At 43.7% G+C, this 27151-nt stretch overlaps 1 protein-coding gene across 2 annotated transcripts in view; it reads right to left on the bottom strand.

Moving 5' to 3' along the window:
• The window catches only part of LOC111973184 (opsin-5), a 50504-nt gene extending 23856 nt beyond the window's left edge, over window positions 1-26648 (bottom strand). For both annotated transcript variants that reach the window (XM_024000457.2, XM_024000456.2), the window contains exons 1-2: window positions 26432-26648; window positions 17912-18066 (exon numbers count right to left, since the gene is read on the bottom strand). In XM_024000457.2, coding sequence (XP_023856225.1) covers window positions 17912-18044 — 133 coding nt within the window. In that variant the 5' untranslated portion in view covers window positions 18045-18066; window positions 26432-26648. The remainder of the gene's footprint in view (window positions 1-17911; window positions 18067-26431) is intronic.
• Window positions 26649-27151: the final 503 nt, after the last annotated feature.

Genomic DNA, 27151 nt, shown 5'->3' on the forward strand with positions numbered 1-27151 from the left:
TTATCAAGAGTACTAAACTGTAGTCTAGGCTGTCAACTGCAGTAAATAGCCTATAGCTCAAAAGCCTGGCATTTTGAATACTGTGGAAGGACCAACAGAGGACAGGCTGCTCCCACAGACAGTAGCCCAGCCCGGCATGTGAGTCAGGGTGATCAGAGGCAATTAAGCACAGCTGACGGTACTAATGAGCTATTCTCTTCCCCTACAAGAGAGAGGAGGGAACAGGGAGAAAGAAAATAGCGTTTGCTTCTACAAAGGAGAGGACACCACCTCTAGGGAATGTTCACCACGGATCCGGACAACCGCCCGAAGGGAGCTCTCCACGGACGGATCGTGAAGGTGGTGACACACCCGTGATTTATGTTATAGTTTAAAGATACTCACCTTGTGTTCCTTGTGAAGATTTGTTTTCCTTGGGATATCGTRCTTGATTGTGTTTGAGAAGGGTAAAAAATACCTCAATAGAGAACTTTGTTCAATTAAGAACTTGCTCSTGACTCGTTTATTCTACCTTTCTACTTTAGAGCAACCTCCAAGTACTTGGTCTGCTCACAATACATATTAATTTTGAAATAACTGCATCTAGCCTACCTGATTGGGAAACCATTTGGATCAGTTATGGGGTTTTTTTCTCTGCAATTTAGCCTACAAGGTCAAGGCACACTAGTAGACCAGTATTTTGCAGTGGCGTGTCTTCATGGATGCCAAGGGAAACTAGGCTTCCCCAAAACATTTACCATGGGGGATACAGAAATGTATCTTTCGTCTCTGTTTTCMTAATTGTCCTTCAATTTGCAAGAGGATGACTATCTCACCGGAGAAAGCATTGAAGCGAGCGAAACAGCACCCCTCTGTTTCTGTATGTGTACACCTCGATTTGGTCTAATGTACATTACACTACCGTTCAAAAGTTAGGGGTCACTTAAATGTCCTTGCTTTTTTTAAAGAAATTCAAATTTTATCATAAAAATAATTTCAAATTGATCAGAAATACAGTGAAGAGTTGTTGTAAATGACTATTGTAGCTGGAAACMGCATTTTTTATGGATTATCTACGTAGGTGTACAGAGGCCCATTATCAGCAACCATCACGCCTGTGTTCCAATGGCACGTTGTGTTAGCTAATCCAAGTTTATCATTTTAAAAGGCTAATTGATCATTAGAAAACCCTTTTGCAATTATGTTAGCACAGCTGAAAAGTGTTCTGATTTTAAGGAAGCAATAACACTGTCGTTAGACTAGTTTAGTATCTGGAGCATCAGCATTTGTGGGTTTGATTACAGGATCAAGTGGCCAGAATTAAGGCCTTCTGAAACTCGTCAGTCTATTGTTCTGAGAAATGAAGGCTATTCCATGCGAGAAACTGAAGATCTCATATAACGCTGTGTCCTACTCCCTTCACAGAACAGCGCAAACTGTCTCTAACCAGAATTGAAAACGGAGTGGGAGGCCCTGGTGCACAACTGAGCAAGAGAACAAGTACATTAGTGTCTAGTTTGAGAAACAGATGCCTCACAACAGCGAAGAGGTGACTCCAGGATGCTGGCCTTCTAGGCAGAGTTCCTCTGTCCAGTGTTTGTGTTCTTTTTCCCATCTTAATCTTTTCTTTTATGGGCCAGTCTGAGATGGGGCTTTTTCTTTGCAACTCTGCCTAGAAGGCCAGCATCTGGAGTCGCCTCTTCACTGGTGACTGAGATTGGTGTTTTGCGGGTACTATTTAATGAAGCTGCCAGTTGAGGACTTGTCTGTTTCTCAAACTAGACGCACTAATGTACTTGTCCTCTTGCTCATTTGTGCACTGAGGCCTCCCACTCTAATCGAACCCACAAATGCTGATGCTCCAGATACTCAACTAGTCTAAAGGCCAGTTTTATTGCTTTAATCAGGACAACAGTTTTCAGCTGTGCTAACATAATTGCAAAAGGGTTTCCTAATGATCAATTAGCCTTTTAAAAAGATAAAGTTGGATTAGCTAACACAACGTGCCATTGGAACACAGGAGTGATGGTTACTGATAATGGGCCTATGTAGATATTCCATAAAAAATCTGCCGTTTCCAGCTACAATAGTCATTTACAACAACAATGTCTACAGTCGTGGCCAAAAGTTTTGAGAATGACACATATTAATTCTCACAAAGTCTGCTGCCTCAGTTTGTATGATGGCAATTTGCATATACTCCAGAAWATTATGAAGAGTGATCAGATGAATTGCAATWAAATGCAAAGTCCCTCTTTGCCATGCAAATTAACTGAATCCCCCAAAAACACTGCATTTCAGCCCTGCAACAATTCTCTCGTTAACACAGGTGTGAGTGTTAACGAGGACAAGGCTGGAGATCACACTGTCATGCTGATTGAGTTCGAATAACAGACTGAAAGCTTCAAAAGGAGGGTTGTGCATGGAATCATTGTTCTTCCTCTGTCAACCATGGTTACCTGCAAGGAAACACGTGCCGTCACCATTGCTTTGCACAAAAAGGGCTTCACAGGCAAGGATATTGCTGCCAGTAAGATTGCACCTAACTCAACCATTTATTGGATCATCAAGAATTTCAAGGAGAGTGGTTCAACTGTGGTGAAGAAGGCTTCAGGGAGCCGAAGAAAGTCCAACAAGCGCCAGGACCGTCTCCTAAAGTTGATTCAGCTGCGGGATRGGGGCACCACCAGTACAGAGCTTGCTCAATGGCAGCAGGCAGGTGTGAGTGCATCTGCACGTGTAACAGTATAACTTTAGTACGTCCCCTCGCCCCGACACGGGCGCGAACCAGGGACCCTCTGCACACATCAACAACTGACACCCACGAAGCGTCATTACCCATCGCTCCACAAAAGCCGCGGCCCTTGCAGAGCAGTGCACACTACTTCTAGGTTTCAGAGCAAGTGACGTAACTGATTGAAACGCTAGTAGCGCGTACCAGCTAACTAGCTAGCCATTTCACATCCGTTACACTCACCCCCCTTTCAACCTCCTCCTTTTCCGCAGCAACCAGTGATCCGGGTCAACAGCATCAATGTAACAGTATAACTTTATGGCGTCCCCTCGCCCCGACCCGGCGCGAACCAGGGACCCTCTGCACACATCAACAACGGTCGCCCACGAAGCATCGTTACCCATCGCTCCACAAAGGCCGCGGCCCTTGCAGAGCAAGGTGCAACACTACTTCTAGGTTTCAGAGCAAGTGACGTAACTGATTGAAACGCTAGTAGCGCGTACCAGCTAACTAGCTAGCCATTTCGACATCCGTTACACACACGCACATGAGGGCAAAGACTTTTGGGGATGGCAGGTGTTCAGAAGGCAGAAAAGAAGCCACTTCTCTCCCAGGAAAAAACATCAGGGGACAGACTGATATTCTGCAAAAGGTACCAGGATTGGACTCCCTGCCGACGCCAGGTCAGCGGAGTCATCACCACCTTCCGGAGACACCTGAAACCCCACCTCTTTAAGGAATACCTAGGATTAGATAAAGTAACCTTCCTGACCCCCCCCCCCCCTTAAAAGAGTTAGATGCACTATTGTAAAGTGGTTGTTCCACTGGATATCATAAGGTGAATGCACCAATTTGTAAGTCGCTCTGGATAAGAGCGTCCGCTAAATGACTTAAATGTAAATGTAAATGTAGGACTGGGGTAAAGTCTGATTGTTTGGGGCATCCGGAAAAAAGTTTGTCTGGAGAAGACAAGGTGAGCGCTACCATCAGTCCTGTGTCATGCCAACAGTAAAGCATCTGAGACCATTCATGTGTGGGGTTGCTTCTCAGCCAAGGGAGTGGGCTCACTCACAATTTTGCCTAAGAACACAGCCATGAATAAAGATCGGCACCAACACATCCTCCGAGATCAACTTCTCCCAACCATCCAGGAACAGTTTGGTGACAAACAATGCCTTTTCCAGCATGATGGGAGCACCTTGCCATAAGGCAAAAGTGATAACTAAGTGGCTCGGGGAACAAAACATAGATATTTTGGGTCCGTGGCCAGGAAACTCCCSAGACCTTAATCCCATTGAGAACACTGCAAATATTGACTCTTTGCATCAACTTCATGTAATTGTCAATAAAAGCCTTTGACACTTACGAAATGCTTGTAATTATATTTCAGTATTCCATAGTAACATCTGACAAATATCTAAAGACACTGAAGCAGCAAACTTTGTGGAAATTAATATTTGTGTCATTCTCAAAACTTTTGGCCACAACTGTACACTGTATTTCTGATCAATTTCATGTTATTTTAATGGACAAAAAATGTGCTTTTCTTTAAAAAACAAGGACATTTCTAAGTGACCCCAAACTTTTGAACGGTAGTGTAGCAAATTTTGATATTGTGTTTGTTATGTTAGCTAAAAGTAGAGACTCAGAGCTACAAAATGGTACATCATACACTGCAGTTGAGGAACAATGAGAAAGTCATTCTGCTTTAAAAGTTCCTGGAATGTTTTGGTACATCTACTGGAGAGCTCTTTGTCTACACCTAGTCAGCATCATTCACAACCTTTTTAAGCCTTAGCCCCACCCATCTCTTTAAGTATTCACATGTGAGACCATGTGCTAAACAGAGTGAGTAAGGTACAGTAGTATAGTAAACAACCAAAGAATTCAAGACTAAAAGTGGTTTAAGTAGTGGCCTACTATAAGGAAAAACTCCAGGTAAAAATATGTTATCTAGTCCTTCGCCTATATCCTAATCTGACTTTTGAAAGTGTCCAGATAAAAATATTGTATAATTATTAGATGATGGGTCATGTGAAAGAAATGCTACAAACACCCCCCAACCACATCTAGCTAAGTGGTTGGGTCACTATTGTCTAGACATACACATGTTCATGAAATACAATAGATGGCTGTAATCACCCCCAGACACACCTGGCACAATTTTATGGGTCATGTAATTATTCTCTTGTGGAGTCTTTTGTTTAGACATKTAGCTAGCTAGCTAAACAATTAACCATAATCCCCAGCCATAGCTACAGTAAAAATGGATTGTCATAGCTAGCCACAATGCATGAAAGTATGAATTTGCAGGTAGCTAAAGCTAACGAACTAGCTAGCTAGTTAACATTAGGCTATAACTCGCAATGCAAATGGCTTTCTGAGATACTAATAATATTACTACACAGATCATACATGTAACATTAGCTAGCGAGCCAGCAAGCTAATGTTCGCTAGACTGCAAAAAGTACACTTAACTTGCAAAGAAAACAACTTTCRGAGAAAACATATAGAAACATAATATCTGAAAATGTAGCTAGACTCTTACCCGTAAAGATGGATGAACTCTTCATGGCAACGTATCTTTTACGTTTGTTTTGTAACTAGCTACAGCTTATTTGGGCCGTTGTTGTGTCAGTCACTCCGGTTCACACTGACCGTGTGCAGAAAGTAGCCCATCACAACTTTTTCCCACTGATCTTTGTCAATAYCGCCTGAAATTCTGGGCAGCAATGATGTAGAAAGCAGTAGCAACACTTTTGCAGTTCTCCTTGGCTAACGTTAGATCTTTGAAAAAAGCTGCGGTAGCAAGGATTATCTACACATACTGAGCACCTCTGATTCAGAAGGGTTGGGTTAAATGCGGAAGACACATTTCAATTGAAGGCATGGAGTTGTACAACTGACTAGGTATCCCCCTTTCCCCTTTCATGTTATAGACAGAAGCTACATGGCAGACCAATCCAAACCCAGCCCATCCATTATCTCAGCTAATCATGAATAGCAGGGTTCCTGTCTTTTCCGTGGCTAAACAAACTAGGCTCGTAATTTAACAATTTATTTGTATTTACAGATGGCTACACGTTTGTTATTAAGGCACATGAAATTTTGATTAAAAAWAAATTAAATAAAAAAWYTTAAAATGCCTCTCCTGTGAAGTAGTGATGTGCGACATATYCCTAGTTTCTTGAAACGGGTCATCTATCTGATGCTGTCTGGTCATAAAGAGGAGGACATTGTTGCCGCCCGTAGCATTGAATGCAAGGAAGCCAGCGATCATTTGGGGTCCCTTGATAAAATAATAGTCTAGTGTTGGGCTAAACTGAGTGAGCACAACAATGAATGGTCCTGGCACACTAAAAAAAGTGTCAAGGGACGCCAGTTTGGATTTGGCTTCACTGCTCTCACATCGCATCAAGAGAATTACGTCATTGACAGAAACAACTTGAATTGCTGCATCTCATTGTGTTTTTTATTCCGGGGGCTAGCTAGCTAAAATTGGCCCTTTTGTAAATTAGCCATGGATGGAGATAGGGATTTGGACTTGTGGCTTTACTTAATTCTCCGTACTGGCCAATGATTATAACGTTGATTCTGTTCCAACCGTAAATTACTACATTGTGCCCCTGGACTGAGAGGATGTAAGTTCAATTTGTAGCTAGATGTAGAAGGCTAATGTTAACTAGCTAACGTTGCCCATGAAAGGAAGTTAGGCTAGCAGGCATGCAATTTAGCCAGGTAGCCTAGGACAACAAAATATAGTGTGTACTGTATGACAGGGTCATAGACTGTTTTGTCAACATGAAACAGAGGAGGATGGCATTCGCAATTCTCTACAAGTAGGGTGAGTCAACATGTTTTTTCTACTTGCACAAACGTGCACGCACATACACACACACATAAGTGCCGAAGAAGCGCCGAAGAACATGGCTGACGTTTTACATTCTCCCAACCAATTGTGCTATTTTGTTAGTTTTTTTTGCGTTTTGTGTAACTTATTTTTTTACTTATTGTGTACATAATGTTTCTGCTACCGTCTCTTATGACCGAAAATAACTTCTGGACATCAGAACAGCGATTACTCACTGCGGACTGGAAGAAACTTTTTCCTTTAACGAGTCCGACGAGAAGGATAAACTGCTTTCACTGGAACAGGCCCAGATCCCCGCCTTTTGCGTGAAGAAAAGATGCAGGAAAAGGGGCCGCAGATCGGGCAGCCTTCTGAGAATCCGTAGGCGAGTAAACTCCCACTGCCATCCGTTCTTCTTGCTAACGTGCAATCATTTGAAAATAAAATTGATGACCTACGATTAAGATTATCCTACCAACGGGACATTAAAAACTGTAATATCTTATATTACACGAGACGTTCCTGAACGACGATACGGACAATACATAGCTAGCGGGATTTCCCATGCACCGGCAGAACAGAGATGCTACCTCTGGTAAGACGAGGGGTGTGTGTCTATTTGTCAATAATAGCTGGTGCGCAATGTCTAACATTAAAGAAGTCTTGAAGTATTGCTCGCCTGAGGTAGAGTACCTTGTGATAAGCTACAAAGAGAGTTCTCATCTATATTATTCATAGCCGTCTATTTACCACCACAGAATGAAGCTGGCACCAAGACCGCTCTGAATCAACTCTATAAGGCCATAAGCAAAAAAGAAGCGTCGCTCCTAGTGGCCGGGGACTTTATTGCAGTCAAACTTAAATCAGTTTTACCCAATTTTTACCAGCATGTCACATGTGCAACCAGAGGGAAAAAAATCATGGACCACCTTTACTCCACACACAGAGATGCATACAAAGCTCTCCCCCGCCCTCCATTTGGCAAATCTGACCATAATTCTATCCTCCTGATTCCTGCTTACAAGCAAAAACTAAAGCAGGAAGTACCAGTGACTCGCTCAATACGGAAGTGGTCAGATGACGCGGATGCTACACTACAGGACTGTTTTTCTAGCACAGAAAGGAATATTCATCCAATGGCATTGAGGAGTACACCACGTCAGTCATTGGCTTCATCAATAAGTGCATCGACGACGTCATCCCCACAGTGACTGTACGTACATATCCCAACCAGAAGCCATGGATTACAGGCAACATCCGCATCGAGCTAAAGGCTAGAGCTGCCGCTTTCAAGGAGCGGGAGACTAATCTGGACGCTTATAAGAAATCCCGCTATGCCCTCAGACGAACCATCAAACAAGCAAAGCGTCAATACAGGATTAAGATTGAATCCTACTACACCGGCTCTGACGCTCGTCAGATGTGGCAGGGCTTGAAAACTATTACGGACTACAAAGGGAAACCCAGATGCGAGTTGCCCAGTGACGCGAGCCTACCAGACGAGCTAAATGCCTTTTATGCTCGCTTCGAGGCAAGCAACACTGAAGCATGCACGAGAGCACCAGCTATTCTGGATGACTGTGTGATAACATTCTCGGTAGCCGATGTGAACAAAACCTTTAAACAGGTCAACATTCACAAAGCCGCTGGCCCAGACGGATTACCAGGACGTGAACTCAAAGTATGCGCATACCAACTGTCAAGTGTCTTCACTGACATTTTCAACCTCTCCCTGACCAAGTCTGTAATACCTACATGTTTCAAGCAGACTACAATAGTCCCTGTGCCCAAGGAAGCTAAGGTAACCTGCCTAAATGATTACCGTCCCGTGGCACTCATGTCGGTAGCCATGAAGTGCTTTGAAAGGCTGGTCATGGCTCACATCAACAGCATCCTCCCGGACGCCCTAGACCCACTCCAATCGCATACCGCCCCAACAGATCCACAGATGATGCAATCTCAATCACACTCCACACTGCCCTTTCTCACCTGGACAAAAGGAACACCAATGTGAGAATGCTGTTCATTGACTACAGCTCAGCGGTCAACACCATATTGCCCACGAAGCTCATCACTAAGTTAAGAACTCTGGGACTAAACACCTCCCTCTGCAATTGGATCCTGGACTTCCTGACGGGTCGAGAGTGGGCCACAACATGTCTGCCATGCTGATCCTTAACAGGGGTGTGTACTTAGTCCCCTCCTGTACTCCCTGTTCCCTCCTGTACCTCCTCTTCCTTAATGTGAGCAAGACAAAGGAGCTGGTCGTGGACTACAGGAAAAGGCGGGCCGAACAGGCCCCCAATAACATCGACGGGGCTGTAGTGGAGCGGGTCGAGAGTTTCAAGTTCCTTGGTGTCCACATCAGCAACGAACTATCATGGTCAAAACATACCAAGACAGTCGTGAAGAGGGCACGACAAAACCTTTTCCCCCTCAGGAGACTGAAAAGAATTGGCATGGGTTCTCAGATCCTCAAACGGTTCTACAGCTGCAGCATCAAGAGCATCCTGACCGGTTGCATCACCGCCTCGTATGGAAACTGCTCGGCATCTGACCGTAAGGCACTACAGAGGGTAGTGCGAACGGCCCAGTACATCACTGGGGCCAAGCTTCCTGCCATCCAGGACCTATATAATAGGTGGTGTCAGAGGAAAGCCCATAAAATGTCAGAGACTCCAGTCACCCAAGTTATAGACTGTTTTTTCTGCTACCGCACGGCAAGCAGTACCGAAGCGCCAAGTCTAGGACCAAAAGGCTCCTCAACAGCTTCTACCTCAAAGCCATAAGACTGCTGAACAATTAACAAAATCYCCTCCTGACAATTTACATTGACCCCCCCTCCTCCCTTTTGTACACTGCTGCTACTCGCTGTTTATTATCTATGCATTGTCACTTCACCCCTACTTACATGTACAAATTACCTCAACTAACCTGTACCCCTGCACACTGACTCAGTACCGGTGTCCCCTGTATATAGTCTCATAATTGTTATTCTTATTGTGTTACTTTTTATTATAATTTTCTACTTGGTACTTGGTAAATATTTTCTTAACTCTTCTTGAACTGCATTGTTAAGGGATTGTAAGTAAGCATTTCATGGTAATGTCTACACTTGTTGTATTAGGCGCATGTGACAAAGTTTATTTGATTTAACACACACACACACACACACACACACACACACAGAAATCAGAACCATCGACAGCCACATCATATTTAGCTTACGTTAATTGAACTAAATAGTTTTTTGTATGTTTTTGTTGTCACAGTATTAGACTAAGCATAGGTGATTTGAAAACAAAGGTTTCTGTACCAAATATTAAGTTCTGCTTTTCTGATGTATCAAATACTTATGTCATGCAATAAAATGCTAATTAATTACTTAAAAATCATACAATGTGATTTTCTGGATTTTTTTAGATTCCGTCTCTCACAGTTGAAGTGTACCTACGATAAAAATTACAGACCTCTACATGCTTTGTAAGTAGGAAAACCTGCAAAATCAGCATTGTATCAGATACTTGTTCTCCCCCACTGTATATACATGTACGGCTGTCAATGTCGTTCTCCTCTCTAGACGAGGAGGAGCATGGATCGGACCAAGATGCGGAGTAGGAGGTATTCATGATTTTAATGGCAAACCAAAAAAACACTAAAATAAACAAAACAACGACGTGACTAACCTGCAACAGTCCTGTGTGGCCCAAACGCTAACACAGGAAACAAACACCCCACAAAACACCAGTGAAACCCTGGCTGCCTTAGTATGACTCTCAATCAGAGACAAACGATACACACCTGTCTCTAATTGAGAATCATACCAGGCCGAACACAAAACCCAACATAGAATAGAAAACATAGACTGCCCACCCAACACTCACGGCTGACCAATAAATACATATAAAACAAGAGAAAACAGGTCAGGAACGTGACTAACCCCCCCCTTAAGGTGCGAACTCCGGGCGCACCAGCACAAAGTCTAGGGGAGGGTCTGGGTGGGCATCTGACCACGGTGGTGGATCAGGCTCTGGGCGAGGTCCCCACCCCACCATAGTCACTCCCCGCTTCCGTATCCCCCTCCCAATGACTACTCTCCAACTCAACCCACCTAAATGAAGGGACAGCATCGGATAAGGCCAGCAGCTCCGGGATAAGGGGCAGCAGCTCCGGGATAAGGGGCAGCAGCTCCGGGATAAGGGGCAGCAGCTCCGGGATAAGGGCAGCAGCTCCGGGATAGGGGCAGCAGCTCCGGATAAGGGAGCTCCGGACTGAGTGGCAGCTCCGGACTGAGTGGCAGCTCCGGACTGAGTGGCAGCTCCGGACTGGGTGGAAGCTCATGACTGTAGGGCAGCTCATGCACTGTAGGGCAGCTCATGACTGTAGGGCAGCTCATGACTGTAGGGCAGCTCAGACTGTAGGGCAGCTCATGACTGGAGAGCAGCTCATGACTGGAGAGCAGCTCATGACTGTAGGGCAGCTCATGACTGTAGGGCAGCTCATGACCGTAGGGCAGCTCATGACTGTCTGGCGTCTCTGGCAGCTCCTGACTGTCTGGCATCTCTGACAGCTCCTGACTGCTGGCGTCTCTGGCAGCTCTGACTGGCTGGCGTCTCTGGCAGCTCCTGACTGGCTGGCGTCTCTGGCAGCTCCTGACTGGCTGGCGTCTCTGGCAGCTCCTGACTGGCTGGCGTCTCTGGCAGCTCCTGACTGGTGGCGTCTCTGGCAGCTCCTGATGGCTGGCGTCTCTGGAGCTCCTGACTGGCTGGCGGCTCTGGCAGCTCCTGACTGACGGACGGCTCTAGCGGCTCCTGACTGACGGACGGCTCTAACGGCTCGGGACAGACGGGCGGCTCTAACGGCTCGTGGCAGACGGATGGCTCAGATGGCGCTTGGCAGACGGATGGCTCAGACGGCGCTGGGCAGACGGATGGCTCAGACGGCGTTGGGCAGACGGATGCTCAGACGGCGTTGGGCAGACAGATGGCTCAGACGGCGTTGGGCGACAGATGGCTCAGACGGCGTTGGGCAGACAGATGGCTCAGACGGCGTTGGGCAGACAGATGGCTCAGAGGCGTTGGGCAGACAGATGGCTCAGACGGCGCTGGGCAGACGGATGGCTCAGACGGCGCTGGGCAGACGGATGGCTCAGACGGCGCTGGCAGACGGATGGCTCAGACGGCGTTGGGCAGCGGATGGCTCAGACGGCGCTGGGCAGACAGATGGCTCAGACGGCGTTGGGCAGCCGGGCAGTTCAGGCACCGCTGGGCAGACGGGCAGTTCAGGCACCGCTGGGCAGACGGCAGACTCTGGCCGGCTGAGACGCACAATAGGCCTGATGCGTGGTGCCGGAACTGAGGTACCGGGCTGAGGGCACGCACCTCAGGGCGAGTGCGGGGAGGAGGAACAGGGCTCTGGAGATGCACTGGAAGCCTGGTGCGTGGTGTGGCACTGGTGGTACTGGGCTGGGGCGGGAAGGTGGCGCCGGATATGCCGGACCGTGAAGGAGGACACGCGCTCTTGAGCACCGAGCCTCTCCAACCTTACCAGGTTGAATGGTCCCCGTAGCCCTGCCAGTGCGGCGAGGTGGAATAGCCCGCACTGGGCTATGCAGGCGAACCGGGGACACCACCTGTAAGGCTGGTGCCATGTACGCCGGCCCGAGGAGACGTACTGGAGGCCAGATACGTTGTGCCGGCTTCATGACATCCGGCTCGATGCCCAACCTAGCCCTCCCAGTGCGGCAAGGTGGAATAGCCCGCACTGGGCTAAGCACGCGTACTGGGACACCGTGCGCTTTACCGCATAACCACGGTGTCTGACCAGTACGACGCCCTCTCACTCCACGGTAAGCCCGGGGAGTTGGCTCAGGTAACCAACCCGGCTTCGCCACACTCCCCTTTAGCCCCCCCCCCCCAAGACATTTTTGGGTGAGCTCTCGGGCTTCCAGCCTCTCTTACGTGCTGCCTCCTCATACCAGCGCTCCTGGGCTGTGGCTGCCTCCTTCTCCTCCCGAGAGCGGCGATTCTCTCCCACCTTAGCCCAGGGTCCTTCTCCGTTGAGTATTTGCTCCATGTCATTCCTCTTCTCTCCATTGCTTTTGTTCCTGCCTTCCTTCTCCAATCCGCTTGATCCTGGTTTGGTGGTGTTTCTGTAACGGCTGTCAATGTCGTTCTCCTCCTCAGACGAGGAGGAGCATGGATCGGACCAAGATGCGGAGTAGGAGGTATTCATGATTTTAATGGCAAACCAAAACACTACAAATAAACAAAACAACGAACGTGACTACCTGCAACAGTCCTGTGTGGCCCAAACGCTAACACAGGAAACAAACACCCACAAAACACCAGTGAAACCCTGGTGCCTTAGTATGACTCTCAATCAGAGACAAACGATACACACCTGTCTCTAATTGAGAATCATACCAGGCCGAACACAAAACCCAACATAGAAATAGAAAACATAGACTGCCCACCCAACACTCACGCCCTGACCAATAAATACATATAAACAAGAGAAAACAGGTCAGGAACGTGACAATACACTGCTCAAAAAAATAAAGGAACACTTAAACAACACAATGTAACTCCAAGTCAATCACACTTCTGTGAAATCAAACTGTCCACTTAGGAAGCAACACTGATTGACAATAAATTTCACATGCTGTTGTGCAAATGGATAAGACAACAGGTGGAAATTATAGGCAATTAGCAAGACACCCCCAATAAAGGAGTGGTTCTGCAGGTGGTGACCACAGACCACTTCTCAGTTCCTATGCTTCCTGGCTGATGTTTTGGTCACTTTTGAATGCTGCCGGTGCTTTCACTCTAGTGGTAGCATGAGACGGAGTCTACAACCCACACAAGTGGCTCAGGTAGTGCAGCTCATCCAGGATGCACATCAATGCGAGCTGTGGCAAGAAGGTTTGCTGTGTCTGTCAGCGTAGTGTCCAGAGCATGGAGGCGCTACCAGGAGACAGGCCAGTACATCAGGAGACGTGGAGGAGGCCGTAGGAGGGCAACAAACCCAGCAGCAGGACCGCTACCTCCGCCTTTGTGCAAGAGGAGCAGGAGGAGCACTGCCAGAGCCCTGCAAAATGACCTCCAGCAGGCCACAAATGTGCATGTGTCTGCTCAAACGGTCAGAAACAGACTCCATGAGGGTGGTATGAGGGCCCGACGTCCACAGGTGGGGGTTGTGCTTACAGCCCAACACCGTGCAGGACGTTTGGCATTTGCCAGAGAACACCAAGATTGGCAAATTCACCACTGGCGCCCTGTGCTCTTCACAGATGAAGCAGGTTCACACTGAGCACATGTGACAGATGTGACAGAGTCTGGAGACGCCGTGGAGAACGTTGCTGCCTGCAACATCCTCCAGCATGACCGGTTTGGCGTGGGTCAGTCATGGTGTGGGGTGGCATTTCTTTGGGGGGCCGCACAGCCCTCCATGTGCTCGCCAGAGGTAGCCTGACTGCCATTAGGTACCGAGATGAGATCCTCAGACCCTTGTGAGACCATATGCTGGTGCGGTTGGCCCTGGGTTCCTCCTAATGCAAGACAATGCTGGACCTCATGTGGCTGGAGTGTGTCAGCAGTTCCTGCAAGAGGAAGGCATTGATGCTATGGACTGGCCCGCCGTTCCCCAGACCTGAGTCCAATTGAGCACATCTGGGACATCATGTCTCGCTCCATCCACCAACGCCACGTTGCACACAGACTGTCCAGGAGTTGGCGGATGCTTTAGTCCAGGTCTGGGAGGAGATCCCTCAGGAGACCATCCGCCACCTCATCAGGAGCATGCCCAGGCGTTGTAGGGAGGTCATACAGGCACGTGGAGGCCACACACACTACTGAGCCTCATTATGACTTGTTTAAGGACATTACATCAAAGTTGGATCAGCCTTGTAGTGTGGTTTTCCACTTTAATTTTGAGTGTGACTCCAAATCCAGACCTCCATGGGTTGATAAATTTGATTTCCATTGATCATTTTTGTGTGATTTTGTTGTCAGCACATTCAACTATGTAAAGAAAAAAGTATTTAATAAGAATATTTCATTCATTCAGATCTAGGATGTGTTATTTTAGTGTTCCCTTTATTTTTTTGAGCAGTGTATTTAAATCACAACACATAGGTTGTAATATGGATATTTTTTCTAGCATGGCTTCTCCAGTGATTTTACCCACGCACCACTACTGGTATTTTGACAGGATGTATCAGCTAACAGAATAATGCAATTGCAGGGATTTCTAGTGGCGCAGATATGAGTTATGATAATGCACAAGCACAGAGGAAGTTGTCTCCATAGTTTCCTCATTTGGCTTCCGTGTTTTAAAAGCATGCAGAAATGAGGTGGATYCAGCAGAAAACGCCAACAGTAAAAAGATGGAACTTTATCCCTGAATTCACATTTTTCCATCCAGTAGCTAAAGCTATGTCTACATTAAATGCATTTTCAAAGTAGGATGTATTCAGCTTTGATGTTGAGCAAACATCACTCCATATTACAGTACCTTCCTCTCCTAAATCAATCTGTTGATAATCGATCTAAGCACATCCTTCGAATACATTTTATATCATAACATTCAAATTCCTAAGGTTTCATTTAAGTGTTATGTACTTGAATGACCACAATAATGTATGTTGATTAACATTGGTTGATAGAAGAACATTCTTGATTGACAGATGGATCAAACAACCTGGTGATCATATAGCATGATATCCCACAATGAAAGCTCATCAGAGCTGTTGACCAATCAGGATGCCAGAACATTATCAACAGAGAGCTTCTGAACAGCCTCTAACAGGAGTCTCTTATGCCCCGTGCAGTCTGGCTTCTGAACAGCCTCTAACAGGAGTCTCCTATGCCCCGTGCAGTCTGGCTTCTGAACAGCCTCTTCGGGCTAGGGGGCGGTATTTTCACGTCCGGATGAAAAGCGTGCCCAAAGTAAACTGCCTGCTACTCAGGCCCAGAAGCTAGGATATGCATATAATTGGTAGATTTGGATAGAAAACACTCTTAAGTTTCTAACTGTTAAAATTATGTCTGTGAGTATAACAGAACTTATTTGACAGGACAAAACCCCGAGGACAAACCATCCAGGATAAAAAAAAATTAGGTGACAGTGTTTCCAAGAGGTTTCTATGTGGATCTAGATTTCTAAGGCACTTGCTTGCAGTTCCTATCCCTTCCACTGCATGTCAACAGTCTTTAGAAAATGGTTGATGTTTTTCCTTTGAGAAATGAAGAAGTAGGGCTGTTCAGAATGAGGGTCTAGTCTAGTGTACTGTTGTGGTTGGGGTGTGACCTGAAAGGTCGCTCCACTTTGTTTTTATCCGCTATTGAACGCAGTTTATCCCGTCTTAAATTTGATTGATTATTTACGTTAAAAAATACCTAAAGTTGTATTAGGAAAGTTGTTTGAAATGTTTAGATCAAGATTACAGGTAATTTATTAGATATTTTGTAGTCATGTTGCGCGAGTTGGAACCGTTTTTTTATTTTATCAAAGCGTCAAATAAATTGACATTTTGTAGATATAACGACGGAATGAATCGAACAAAAGGACCATTTATGATGTTTATGGGACATATTGGAGTGCCAACAGAGGAAGATCTTCAWAGGTAAGGCATGGATTATATCGTTATTTCTGACTTTTGTGTCGCGTCTGGCGGGTTGAATTATGATTGTCATGTGTTTGTTTGATGGGGTGCTGTCCTCAGATAATAGCATGGTTTGCTTTCGCCGTAAAGCATTTTTGAAATATGACACGGTGGCTAGATTAACAAGAAGTTAAGTTTTAATTTGGTTTATTGCACTTGTATATATATTTGAATTTCACGCTCTGCCATTTCACCGGATGTTGTCGAAACGTTCCGCTAGCGGAACCCCTAGCCGTAAAAGCAGTCCCCTATGCCCGTGCAGTCTGGCAGACCAAATAGTGGCCTTTACAACTCAGTAGCCCATAGTCAACATGTCTGGAGGCTGTCATAGATCAGTTTGTGTCCTGTAACTGTGTTAATTAGCATGAACATTCAAACCTTTCTTAATGTGATAACATTTATAGAAAGGCAGGGGCACATTAGAATTCATTTAACCTGTTAATAGACTAACCACTAACCATCACCATTTGTGTGATACATTGCTGTCAAACTGTCATTTTAATCGTTTTAGTTGGCTTCAAAGAGGGTTTCCATTTCCTAGCCAACCTAGCCAACCTAGACAACTTAGCCAACAAAATAACCTGTAATTACTACTGTACCCTTTAGAGGAGAAACACACAGTGGTTTCCAGTGGGGAGTCTGTCTATATAAGGAGACGGGCATCTCTTTCTAACTGCATGTTAACTGCTGATACACAGCCACCTCTTGACTGTTCTATTAAAGTCCTTTCATGTCAATGTGCCACATAGCTGATAATAGCAGGTTATACAGTAGATGTATGTCTATTTTATCCACTTTCTCTGTAACGTAGGCAACAGCTACAGTACTCTTCATGTTGTCCACGTAACATCTCCCTTTGGTCCACACACAAATTGATAGAGGAGGAGAGGGGTACGTTTATAAATTAAACTTTCTATCGTCTTTGAAAAGGTGCAATGAGTGATGGAAAAGTATGTGGAATCATTACAACCAGATTATTGCTATCAATTGAAGCAAAGCTGAAAAGCTACTGAATATAGGATCTTCTACATTCGAAAAGAAAATAACCTTCTATCCCTTTTCAAATACATTTTSAATGTACAATGTCTTACAGATATAGGCAGTGCTTGACTTGGGCTGAAATAGGTGCCGGTACTCATTTTGGGTGCCGGTACTGTTTATATCTAGGTGCAGGAGCTCCAGAATACTTTTGAGCTAATATTCTATTCTATAGGAGGAAGAGGAGCATAAGCAGTATTCAGCTCTGGTGAGCTCCTGCCCAAGTCAAGCACTGGATGTAGGATCTTAATTTGAGCCAGTCTCTTAGCAGGAAAATTTGAATTATTATGTGGATTATAATGAATGGACATTTTTGTAGCGGTTGATACATTTTTCATAAGGGAAAATGAAGTGGAAAATGTAAAACTTTCGAAGCCTTTTTAAWCCTCAAATACACTACAAGTTTAAAACGGAAAGGTGTCCTGCAACAGGGTGATCAAATTAAGATCCTACATCGGTAGACAATGGACAACCTTGATGAATCACAATTGATTGCAAACATAATCGAATCAGAATGGCTCTCCTTGAGGTGAAGACCGGTTAGGCTATGTCTCAAGGGAGATGATTGAGCAGAGGATATCAGTGAGTCTATTGATGAGTCTACTTCCCTATGCAGTCTACATCCCTGTACTTTATTGACACTTACCTATGATGCAGATGTAGAAAGCAGCCACGATGTCGGCCTCCTTGGACAGCTTGGAGGCAAAAGGGTCGCCCGCCAGGAGGTAATGGGGAACATAATCGGGGCGAGCTGAGGTTTCATTTCCTATCAGAGCCATGATTAGGAGTGTCAGCCGCTTCCTGGGGAGCCAAAAGAAAAAAGAAAAAGCAGTAACACACCTGATTACTAGCTCACATTCTATTACTGCATTCGTAAAACTCAATCATGTCTTGAATTATCAGTCTGTACCTCCATGATGTTCAGTGCTGTATATTGCCTCTAATGGAAGACAGCGATAAGAGAGAGAATTTAATCAAACACTTGGCCATGAAGAATAAATCCCAGATTAGTCACCATGGGGTTCAGTCTAGTTTCCTGCTTACTGTCCTTGGCTATCGCTCCCTCCACACACTGCACCATCTCACCTAGGGTGACCACATGTCCGGCATTTGATCAACAAATTCAAAATATGTCCAAAATAAGCCCAATGCATTTTTACTGTCTTATTTTGGACCTAAGCTGGTCCACTGCCTTCCCGCCTTTGGGATAACAACTCCCATTGTTAGGGCGGAAACATGAGCATCTCGTCATCTTGTCTCTGTTTGCAGTCACATTGCGCTTTTMACAAGATATACAGTATATCACAAGGATGTGGTACTGGAGATGTTAAACACTTATCCAATTGTTGTTAAGATCTGATAATCAGCACAGCGCAAGGCGAGACGTAGGCCAATGTCATTTCGTCAACCAATCACTGTCAAATCCTTTCGGTCTCAAATCGAGCTAAACTTGGAGAGGACAGTTAACTACCTACAAAAAGCTGCTTCTGATGAAGATCTACAAAGTAAATAGCAATATTAGACTGAAAGATATAACATAATTTCGTCAAAATTGTGAGGCGATCCATGCTTATTAGTTGCTCATTCAACATATTTTCTGCTACTTCTCTCAATTTGATTTTCAATGTCTCCCTTCCTAACTTTTTTACATTCCTTGAGACCAACCAGAAATGTTTGATTGGCCAACTATTCCCAAATTTTCATAAAAAGTCACACATTTGGTCTCTCGTTTCTGCATGACCAAATTTTGCACGAGGCAAAGGAGTAACCTATAGGCACACATAAATTAGCTCCTTCAGTGAATTGGGAGGGGGATTTATGAGTAAGTGTGGGGGCGATGACTGGAAATCACTACTAGATTTATCGTGAGAAGAAGCACATAACTTTACAGAGAGACCAATGGTACCATTTCAATGTTCTTTAGTGTTTTAGGCACACTGTTTTGAGTTCAAAGGCAGAAACTGGACACACAAATACTCACAAACCAGACACAAGATCACACACACATGCATGCACACAAACACAGTAATTTCTGAAAACAAAGAACCCCAATTTTCTGGTGGTCATACAGGAAGTCACTGCTGGGACTCGTGAGTCATCCATTAAACAAGCACACAAACACACACACACGGAGAGATACAGATACACACAAAAAAAACACTATAATCCTTTTGTGAAATCCCTTTCTGCTGGCCAGTAGGTCCTTCAGCAGGGAGGCACACCGTAGCCCTTAAGGCGCCTGCATGCTTTCCATCAAAAACAGTTATTATGATGACATTTTGGTCTTCGTTTTGGTCTTCCATAAGGGTTTTTTCAGCGGTTTGTGCACACAAAAAATGTTCTGGAGGCAAGCCAAAGTTCGGTAGTGGAAGTCTAAGCCCCTTCTTCAGTGATTGGGCAACAGTAGGGATTCTTCAATTAAATGTTTGTTGTCATTCAATGAGAGGTTTTCATGCACATTTTTTCACTTGAGAAATACTTCACCAAACATCTTAATCACCTGCAAAAACATAAAATSTATTACAGATTTCTTGAGTTATCTCTGAATTTCAATCAGATTTAAGTCAGGACTGAGACTGGACCATTCAGGAACCCTCAATATCTATTGGAAAGCCATTCTGGTGTGTCTTTGCCATTAAAATCTGTTTAATTGACCTGGTGAAAAATAAAACTCTATCCCAGGGTTAGGTATTTAGAAGACTGGGGCAGGGTTTCCTCTAACGTTTTATCTGTGCTTTGTTCCTTCCATATTTATATCCTGACAAACTCCCCAGATCCTGACAGTGACAAGCATATACCCATAACATGATGCAGCCACCACAATACAGGGTTATGTAAATCGGTAGGAAAAAAATTAAATTAAATTTTTAAGGCAGCAAAATATGATGACTGTGCAAGAGACTTTGACTAGGCACTGTATGTGTGGACTGGGGAGTTTGTTTGTTGTGGCCAGAATCAGTGCAGTGAATCCTATGGCAGACACCCCCAACCTCTGAAGGTGTGGCTCCGCTAAGAGAACGAGCAGCCAGCCAGGCAATTCTTAGTGTAATGAATACGATGGGAGACAGAGTTCTGGTTTCAAACGCAGGGCACAGCAGGTGTTTATTAGCAAAGGACATCAGGAAGAGGCAGGTAGCTGGGTCCAGGGACGGGCAGAAGGTCATACACAGGGACTCCAAAACGGTAACAGTACAGGCAGGGAATAGGCAAAAAGGCATTGTTAGTGAGGATGGCCAAAAACTATGATACTAATACGGAAATGACCAGAGCTTCGAGTAGTACATGTAACAAAACAAACAATACCTCACAATGATGGGGTGCAAAGAACTGAACTAAATAGTGTGTGTAAATGTCATGCAGGTGTGTGAACAGGTGATCAGAATTCAGATGATTGGGATCTGGAGAGTGAGCTGCGTTCATGGGATCTATGTGTTTGAGAGCGTGAGCTGGAAAGTGGGCTGGAAAGTGAGCTGCGTTCAGGAGATCTACGAATTTGAGAGTGTGAGTTGGAAGCAGACGTTACACTGAGTGGCACTTCTGCCTTCAAAATCTACTTCCCCTCAGAAAGCATACCTCCATTTACAAGTCAGACAAGTCAGACATGAAAAAAGGTCAACTTTTGCTTTAACTCTGAAGGCCTGTTGCAAGCCAATCTTTCCCTTGTTGTGTTGAAACTATATTACACACCCCACAATAGTTTGTTCGTTTTCAAAGCCCTTCAACAAAGTCTAAAATCTGAAACAGAATAAAAATAAGTCTGCAATTTTCTCTCAAAAAAACGTGAGAATATATGTTTTTCTATGCTCTAGGTGTCCAGTAGCACAGTTTCGATACAATTACAGCCTAAGCCTAGGTACCAGGCTCTCCATGTAAAACAAGACCAAATGTTCTTCAGAGTACTAAAACAAACAGAAGTTTGTGACATCGGGTGCTGTAGGTGTCCTTGGAGGGCAGGCAGTGAGCAAATGCATTCCAGATTCAAGTCAGCCACAGTAGCCTGCAGGGTTGGGAGCACCTGCCTAAAGTTATTTGCTATATTTAATTTCAGGAGCACCTTTAGGGGTTACTTCCAGTAGCAGATTATCATGACTTTCCCCAACCAAAAAAGTCTGCCTACTGTCTGCCAATCAAGAGTAAAACACTGGCAGGTCCTACAACTTGAGTATTTCTGACAAGGGACACSACAAAACACCACACAATATAATGAATTAGAAAAGGATGTGTACAAAGGGTGTGTACTTTCACTAGGCACTGTATGTGTGGACTGGGGAGTTTGATATACAGTACCACACATACAGTATATTATGTATAATACGGTACTTCTTCGAAAATGTAGGTTTATTTGAATAATTGATGAGCAGTCCATGCCAGGGCAGAAGAGTCTGACTCTGAACAGCAGAACTTCTACTATAGCTCACAATGTTAAGGAAGAAATTCCAATGAACATATTCAAAGGAGAAAACATAAAGATAAAGAACTGTACATGACCTTGAAAAGTGGTAGCAGAATCTAGCAAAATCCCCCAAAATAGTGACACATTCACTATGACAGCAAATGCATAATTCTTCAGGGGAATAATAARGATAAGGTTAAGTAAATATAGCATATAACTTTAGGCAGGTGCTCCCACCCCCTGCAGGCTACTGTGGCTGACTTGAATCTGGAATGCATTTGCTTGCTTTAATAGGCTACGGTAAATTCATGAATAATTATATAAGATTAAATGCAGTTTACAGATTAAGACCATGTTAGTCAAATGTGCGTTGTGGATGTATTATTTTTCTCTGATTGGCTGCCTGCACTATACATCTCTTGACCTGAAGTTACAGGTGATTGTTGGTATTCAACAAAATAATCAGGACTGTATGCTTGATGTTTAATCAAACCCAGTGAATTGCATGATGAAGTATTGACTGTGATGTACTTTGAGAATTCTGTCATACATCAGAATTTTCAAAGTACATCCGAGACACACCATTTAAGTAACCATCTGTCTTATGTACCCATACCAAACGTGACATATCGTACTAAATGGAGTGTCTTGGATTTACTTACAGAATAATACAAAATGTTCTGAGACCAGGTTGCTGTCTATGGGGACAAACATCTATAGCCATCCACAGCATGCATAGTGTTGACAACTTTGACTGCTAAACTACTTCAGATTGGAGCTGTTATATAGAGGTTAGAGATAGAATGTGGGGGCAAGTTGCTACATGGATTATGGATTTCAATGCAAGATTTTTCAGAAGTAGTCTGTGCAGTTTGATTGAGGACACCATAGCAGCAGAAACCCAATCAACTTGATATTGTGGTCTAACGACGTCTCGTCTAATGATCCTCTGTGGAGATGGATGATCATTGATTATGTACAATTTGGTCTTTCGACAAGAACAACAAGAGGAGAAACATACCTGATGGGGCTCCATTTGAATGAGGAAGACTTCAGAACATGACATTATTGAATGTTTACTGTGACTGATGCAGCAATCTGAAAGTACAATGACTACACTTCCACCTTCCCTTTGGTGCTTTTGCAATTAAACACAGGGGAGACATCAGAGGAGGCTGGTGAGGGGAGGATGGCTCATAATAATGGATGGAATGGAATTGTATCAAACACATGGAAAACCAGATGTTTGATAATAAGAAAGAGAGTTCCAAACCTCTGCTAATAATAACTCGTTTTCAGTTTTACCCTCCACATTAAGACCACTCCCAGAAAGTCCTAGCAAAAATTTGTGCTTGAGAAATTTCTCTTTGCTAAGAAGTAAATTGTTTTTCTTTTTGACCATTTTAATGGAAGACAATCACGGTAAGGTATTTAATTGTTACCCAGAAGTGATTTGATATTGCGATAAAAACTACCTTTAAAATATGTAAAGATAATATATCCACATCTCACTGCTACTATATTGTTACAAACAATGCAACTTCCATGGACCAGATATTTCCTGAAAATAAATGAATGAGCATATTTTATCAGATTTGTGTCTGTGGCCACAGTTGATAAACAGTACCAGTCAAAAGTTTTGACACACCAACTCATTCAAGGGTTTTTCTTTATTTTTACTATTTTCTACATTGTAGAATAGTGGTGAAGCCATCAAAACCATGAAGTAACACATATGGAATGTAGTAAACAAAAAAGTGTTAAATAAATCTAAATATATTTGAGATTTTTCAAAGTAGCCACCCTTTGCCTTGATGACAGCTTTACACACTCTTGGCATTCTCTCAACCAGATTCATTGTTTGAATGGTAAGATGTCTAATGTCCATTGCTCGTGTTTCTTGGCCCAAGCAGGTCTCTTCTTCTTATTGGTGTCCTTTAGTAGTGATTTATTTGCAGCAATTCGACCAAGAATGCCTGATTCACACAGTCTCCTCTAAACAATTGATGTTGAGATGTGTCTGTTACTTGAACTCTATGAAGCATTTATTTAGGCTGAAATCTGAGGTGCAGTTAACTCTAATGAATTTATCCTCTGTAGCAGAGAAGGAAAGAAATTCAACAAATATATATTTTTACAAAGCACACCTGCTAATTGAAATGCATTCCAGATGACTAAGATTGGCATCTTACCATTCAAACAATGAATCTGGTTGAGAGAATGCCAAGAGTGTGTAAAGCTGTCATCAAGGCAAAGGGTGGCTACTTTGAAGAATCTGTTGTTTAACACTTTTTTGGTTACTATATGATTCCATATGTGTTATTTCATAGCTTTGATAACTTCACTATTATTTTACATTGTAGAAAATAGTAAAAATAAATAAAAACCTTTGAATGAGTAGGTGTATCCAAACTGATCCTGTATATATAGTGCTGTTTTGATTATCTCCAAATATGATGCTGCAGTTCTGCATCAACTTTCCCRCCAGAGTCATATGTGCACTGCAGACATCATATAGCTACTTTAAGAGTAGGTCTTCCACCTGCAATGTATTATGAATGCATGCATTATATATACGARTACGTAAAAAGTACCGTACAGCAATAACCTGTGTGCACGCGTTGTAACGCATTATGTACACCAGATGCGCAAGGTGTTTTGCCTTGCACATTTGCTGTCTAGTCCGCATTTTCCATACTTGATGCACATGTGCTTCGCAAGGCTGCAGAATGGAGAAGGTTATTTTCGCCGTCTCTGGGTTTCCTTCCGTGTTCGACCAAAGCGCAGATTGCTATCCGGACTGCCATGCTAAAAATGCTGCATGGAGACACATCACCAATGAGATTGGATTACATGGTCAGTTGACTGTTAAATAACAAAACTGGAAAGTGGAAGCTATGTGCTGGTAATTTCTTAGCTAAGCTATCTAGCAAAATGGTTAGCTTTGTAGTTAGACATCTAGCTAGCTTGACTGTTTATGAACTTCCGTTTGTACCACTGCACGGTAAAGCGACGCACAAATTGAAAATATTGAACGCATGCGGTACACAGAACGGAGCGCAGCCTAGTGCGGCATCCCCAACACAGTTTTGTGGACTGCTCCATTGACAAGGCATGACTTCCGTCTGAACACAAAGAGTTGACGCATCTGGTGGACTGAGGCTTTCTTGTACACCAACTGTGTGTGAGGCTTTCTTGTACACCAACTGTGTGTGAGGCTTTCTTGTACACCAACTGTGTCAAACTCTATGCGTTCTGCCGGAAGTTAATTTCAATGGGAGGCAATCCGCACRGCTGCGACTCATCTGCTGGAATATGTTGTGGTGTGGCATGTGTTGGATTTTGCCAACTTGTGTCTTTGCCGCGTGTTATCAGAATCGGACGTAGATAGACAACCGAAGAAGGTGCTAATGTGTAGGGTGAATCTTTTTGTTGTGATGCTGCACATGGATTTCAGGTGTACCCACTTTTCTTTCTACAAAAAATGTCATTTTGTCGGCAAGACACATCAATTAATTTGAGTGTAGACCTAATGACAATCGCAGAATGTCATTACACTTTTTGGTGTTTTGTAACAGATGTCTCTTACCATTCAACAAATGGCAGGTGCACAGTGCACTGTTTGGATTCTGGAATTGTTTTGGAGTGGCGGAACATGCGCAGGTAACCTACTTTTTGAAGTGATTTGTTTGACAATCAGATGAAAACATCGTAACTGGTTGTGTTCATGCCTCATTAAAAGGTACAACTTTTTTACCGTTAAATTACATATTTACTATTAGGCCCATAAATTGTTTTCGTGGACACATAGGAGTTCCCGTGAAAAAGAGACCCCTGACCACTGTATAATTTGTACTCTGCTTACTTCGAATGCACTATACCCCTTGCGTGTAATGCAGAATAAGCATCTGTGGATTCATAAATGCTGTTAGTTGTATAAATGATTATATTAAGTTTTGGTTGAACTTATTAGAAATCTATTACAGAAAGTTCTAAATATATGAATGAGTAGTTTATGAATAGGCTATTAACCGTCCTAACCCCATCGACTTTACAAGAAAAATAAACGGGTATAATTCAGTGGTATCCATTATCAGCCTTACTCCTCTATACATGATTTCATTAACATATGCATGACTACATAAATCACAACCCACTGGGCACAGACTTCAGTCAGTTCAATGTCAAGTTTTGATTTACATTTGGTTGAGTTTTCAACTAACGTGTATTCAAGTGAAATAAACTAAACATGTCACCATGTCATTGGATTTAGGTTAAAAGTTGGGTAAAAAATAGACAATATGCACTTAAGATGGTGACCTTTTAGTAAATCCAATCAGTTCTCCACGTTGGTCATCACATTGATTGTTTTGGTTGAAATCACGTGAAATAACGTTGAGTCGAGTCGGCCAGTTTTTGCCCAGTGGGAAGGGATTATACTYGTACTATAGTAGTCTATACAATGCATTGTTGGCTCTCATATGACTGATTTACCAAAAATATCTGCAGAAGTGATAATGATGTAGCCTATAATAAAGACTAAATCGATGCAACACATTCCCGCTTCTTGAAAGCGCATTGAGCGAGGTTTGTATACTGTCCAACATTTTTACGAGAAACAAACTGAATAGCCTACATTGCACATTCATGTCAATATTTTTTCAACTTTTGTTTTGAAAATAAATCTAAGTCTTCCACAAAGACTCACAATAATGATAGTATAATATAGAATAATAATAACAATGTGAGTGAGTCTTAGTAGAAATGACTTGCCTTTACAAGTCTTCAGTCATTCCCGGTAGTTCCGTTCACTTTCCGCCAAAATAATACTGTCCAACTGCCTCCTTCCGCAAAATTAAAAATAAAGAACCGACAACCAACTGTAGCAAATACTTTGTAAGTGTTCTTGTGATAGTACACCCGTTGGACAGAGATTGCACTCCGTGTAACAGCCTGTTTTCTTCACAGCCTGTTTTCTTCACAGCCTGTTTTCGTCGTCCTGGTGGGGGATTCTCAGTAGAGCGCTTTGGTGATGCGCGGCGCCTCCAAACTACCGCTGCGAGTAAATCAACCACAGCTGAATCATTGCGTTCAGTCATCTACAATAGTGTCATGTGTTGACTTCATTACGGAATTAAACACATCCCATCTAGAGTGTAAAAACAGGAAACCTCGCGGCCTCATCTTTGGATGCAACTGAAATCCATAACCACAACGGGGATAAAATAGGATGTCATCAGGCTTATTATCCATATAATCCAAAGAAGTGAATCAGGTTGCAGTCGAAGAGTTTGATTCTCGTTCGTGAGTGGAGTATCCAAACTATGCCGCATACTTGAATGCACACTGGAGCCTATTCATTGTATAATGGATTGAGCACCACCCATCTTAATCAGGCAATGTAATGTAAAACAGACAGCAGGCTACATGAAGCTGCCAGATGTGGAGGGTACTTGCCATAGGTGCTCATATAGGATATTGCTAGGAGGCTGT

This window comes from Salvelinus sp. IW2-2015, linkage group LG14, assembly GCF_002910315.2.
Source record: "Salvelinus sp. IW2-2015 linkage group LG14, ASM291031v2, whole genome shotgun sequence".
NCBI classification, from domain to species: Eukaryota; Metazoa; Chordata; class Actinopteri; order Salmoniformes; family Salmonidae; genus Salvelinus; species Salvelinus sp. IW2-2015.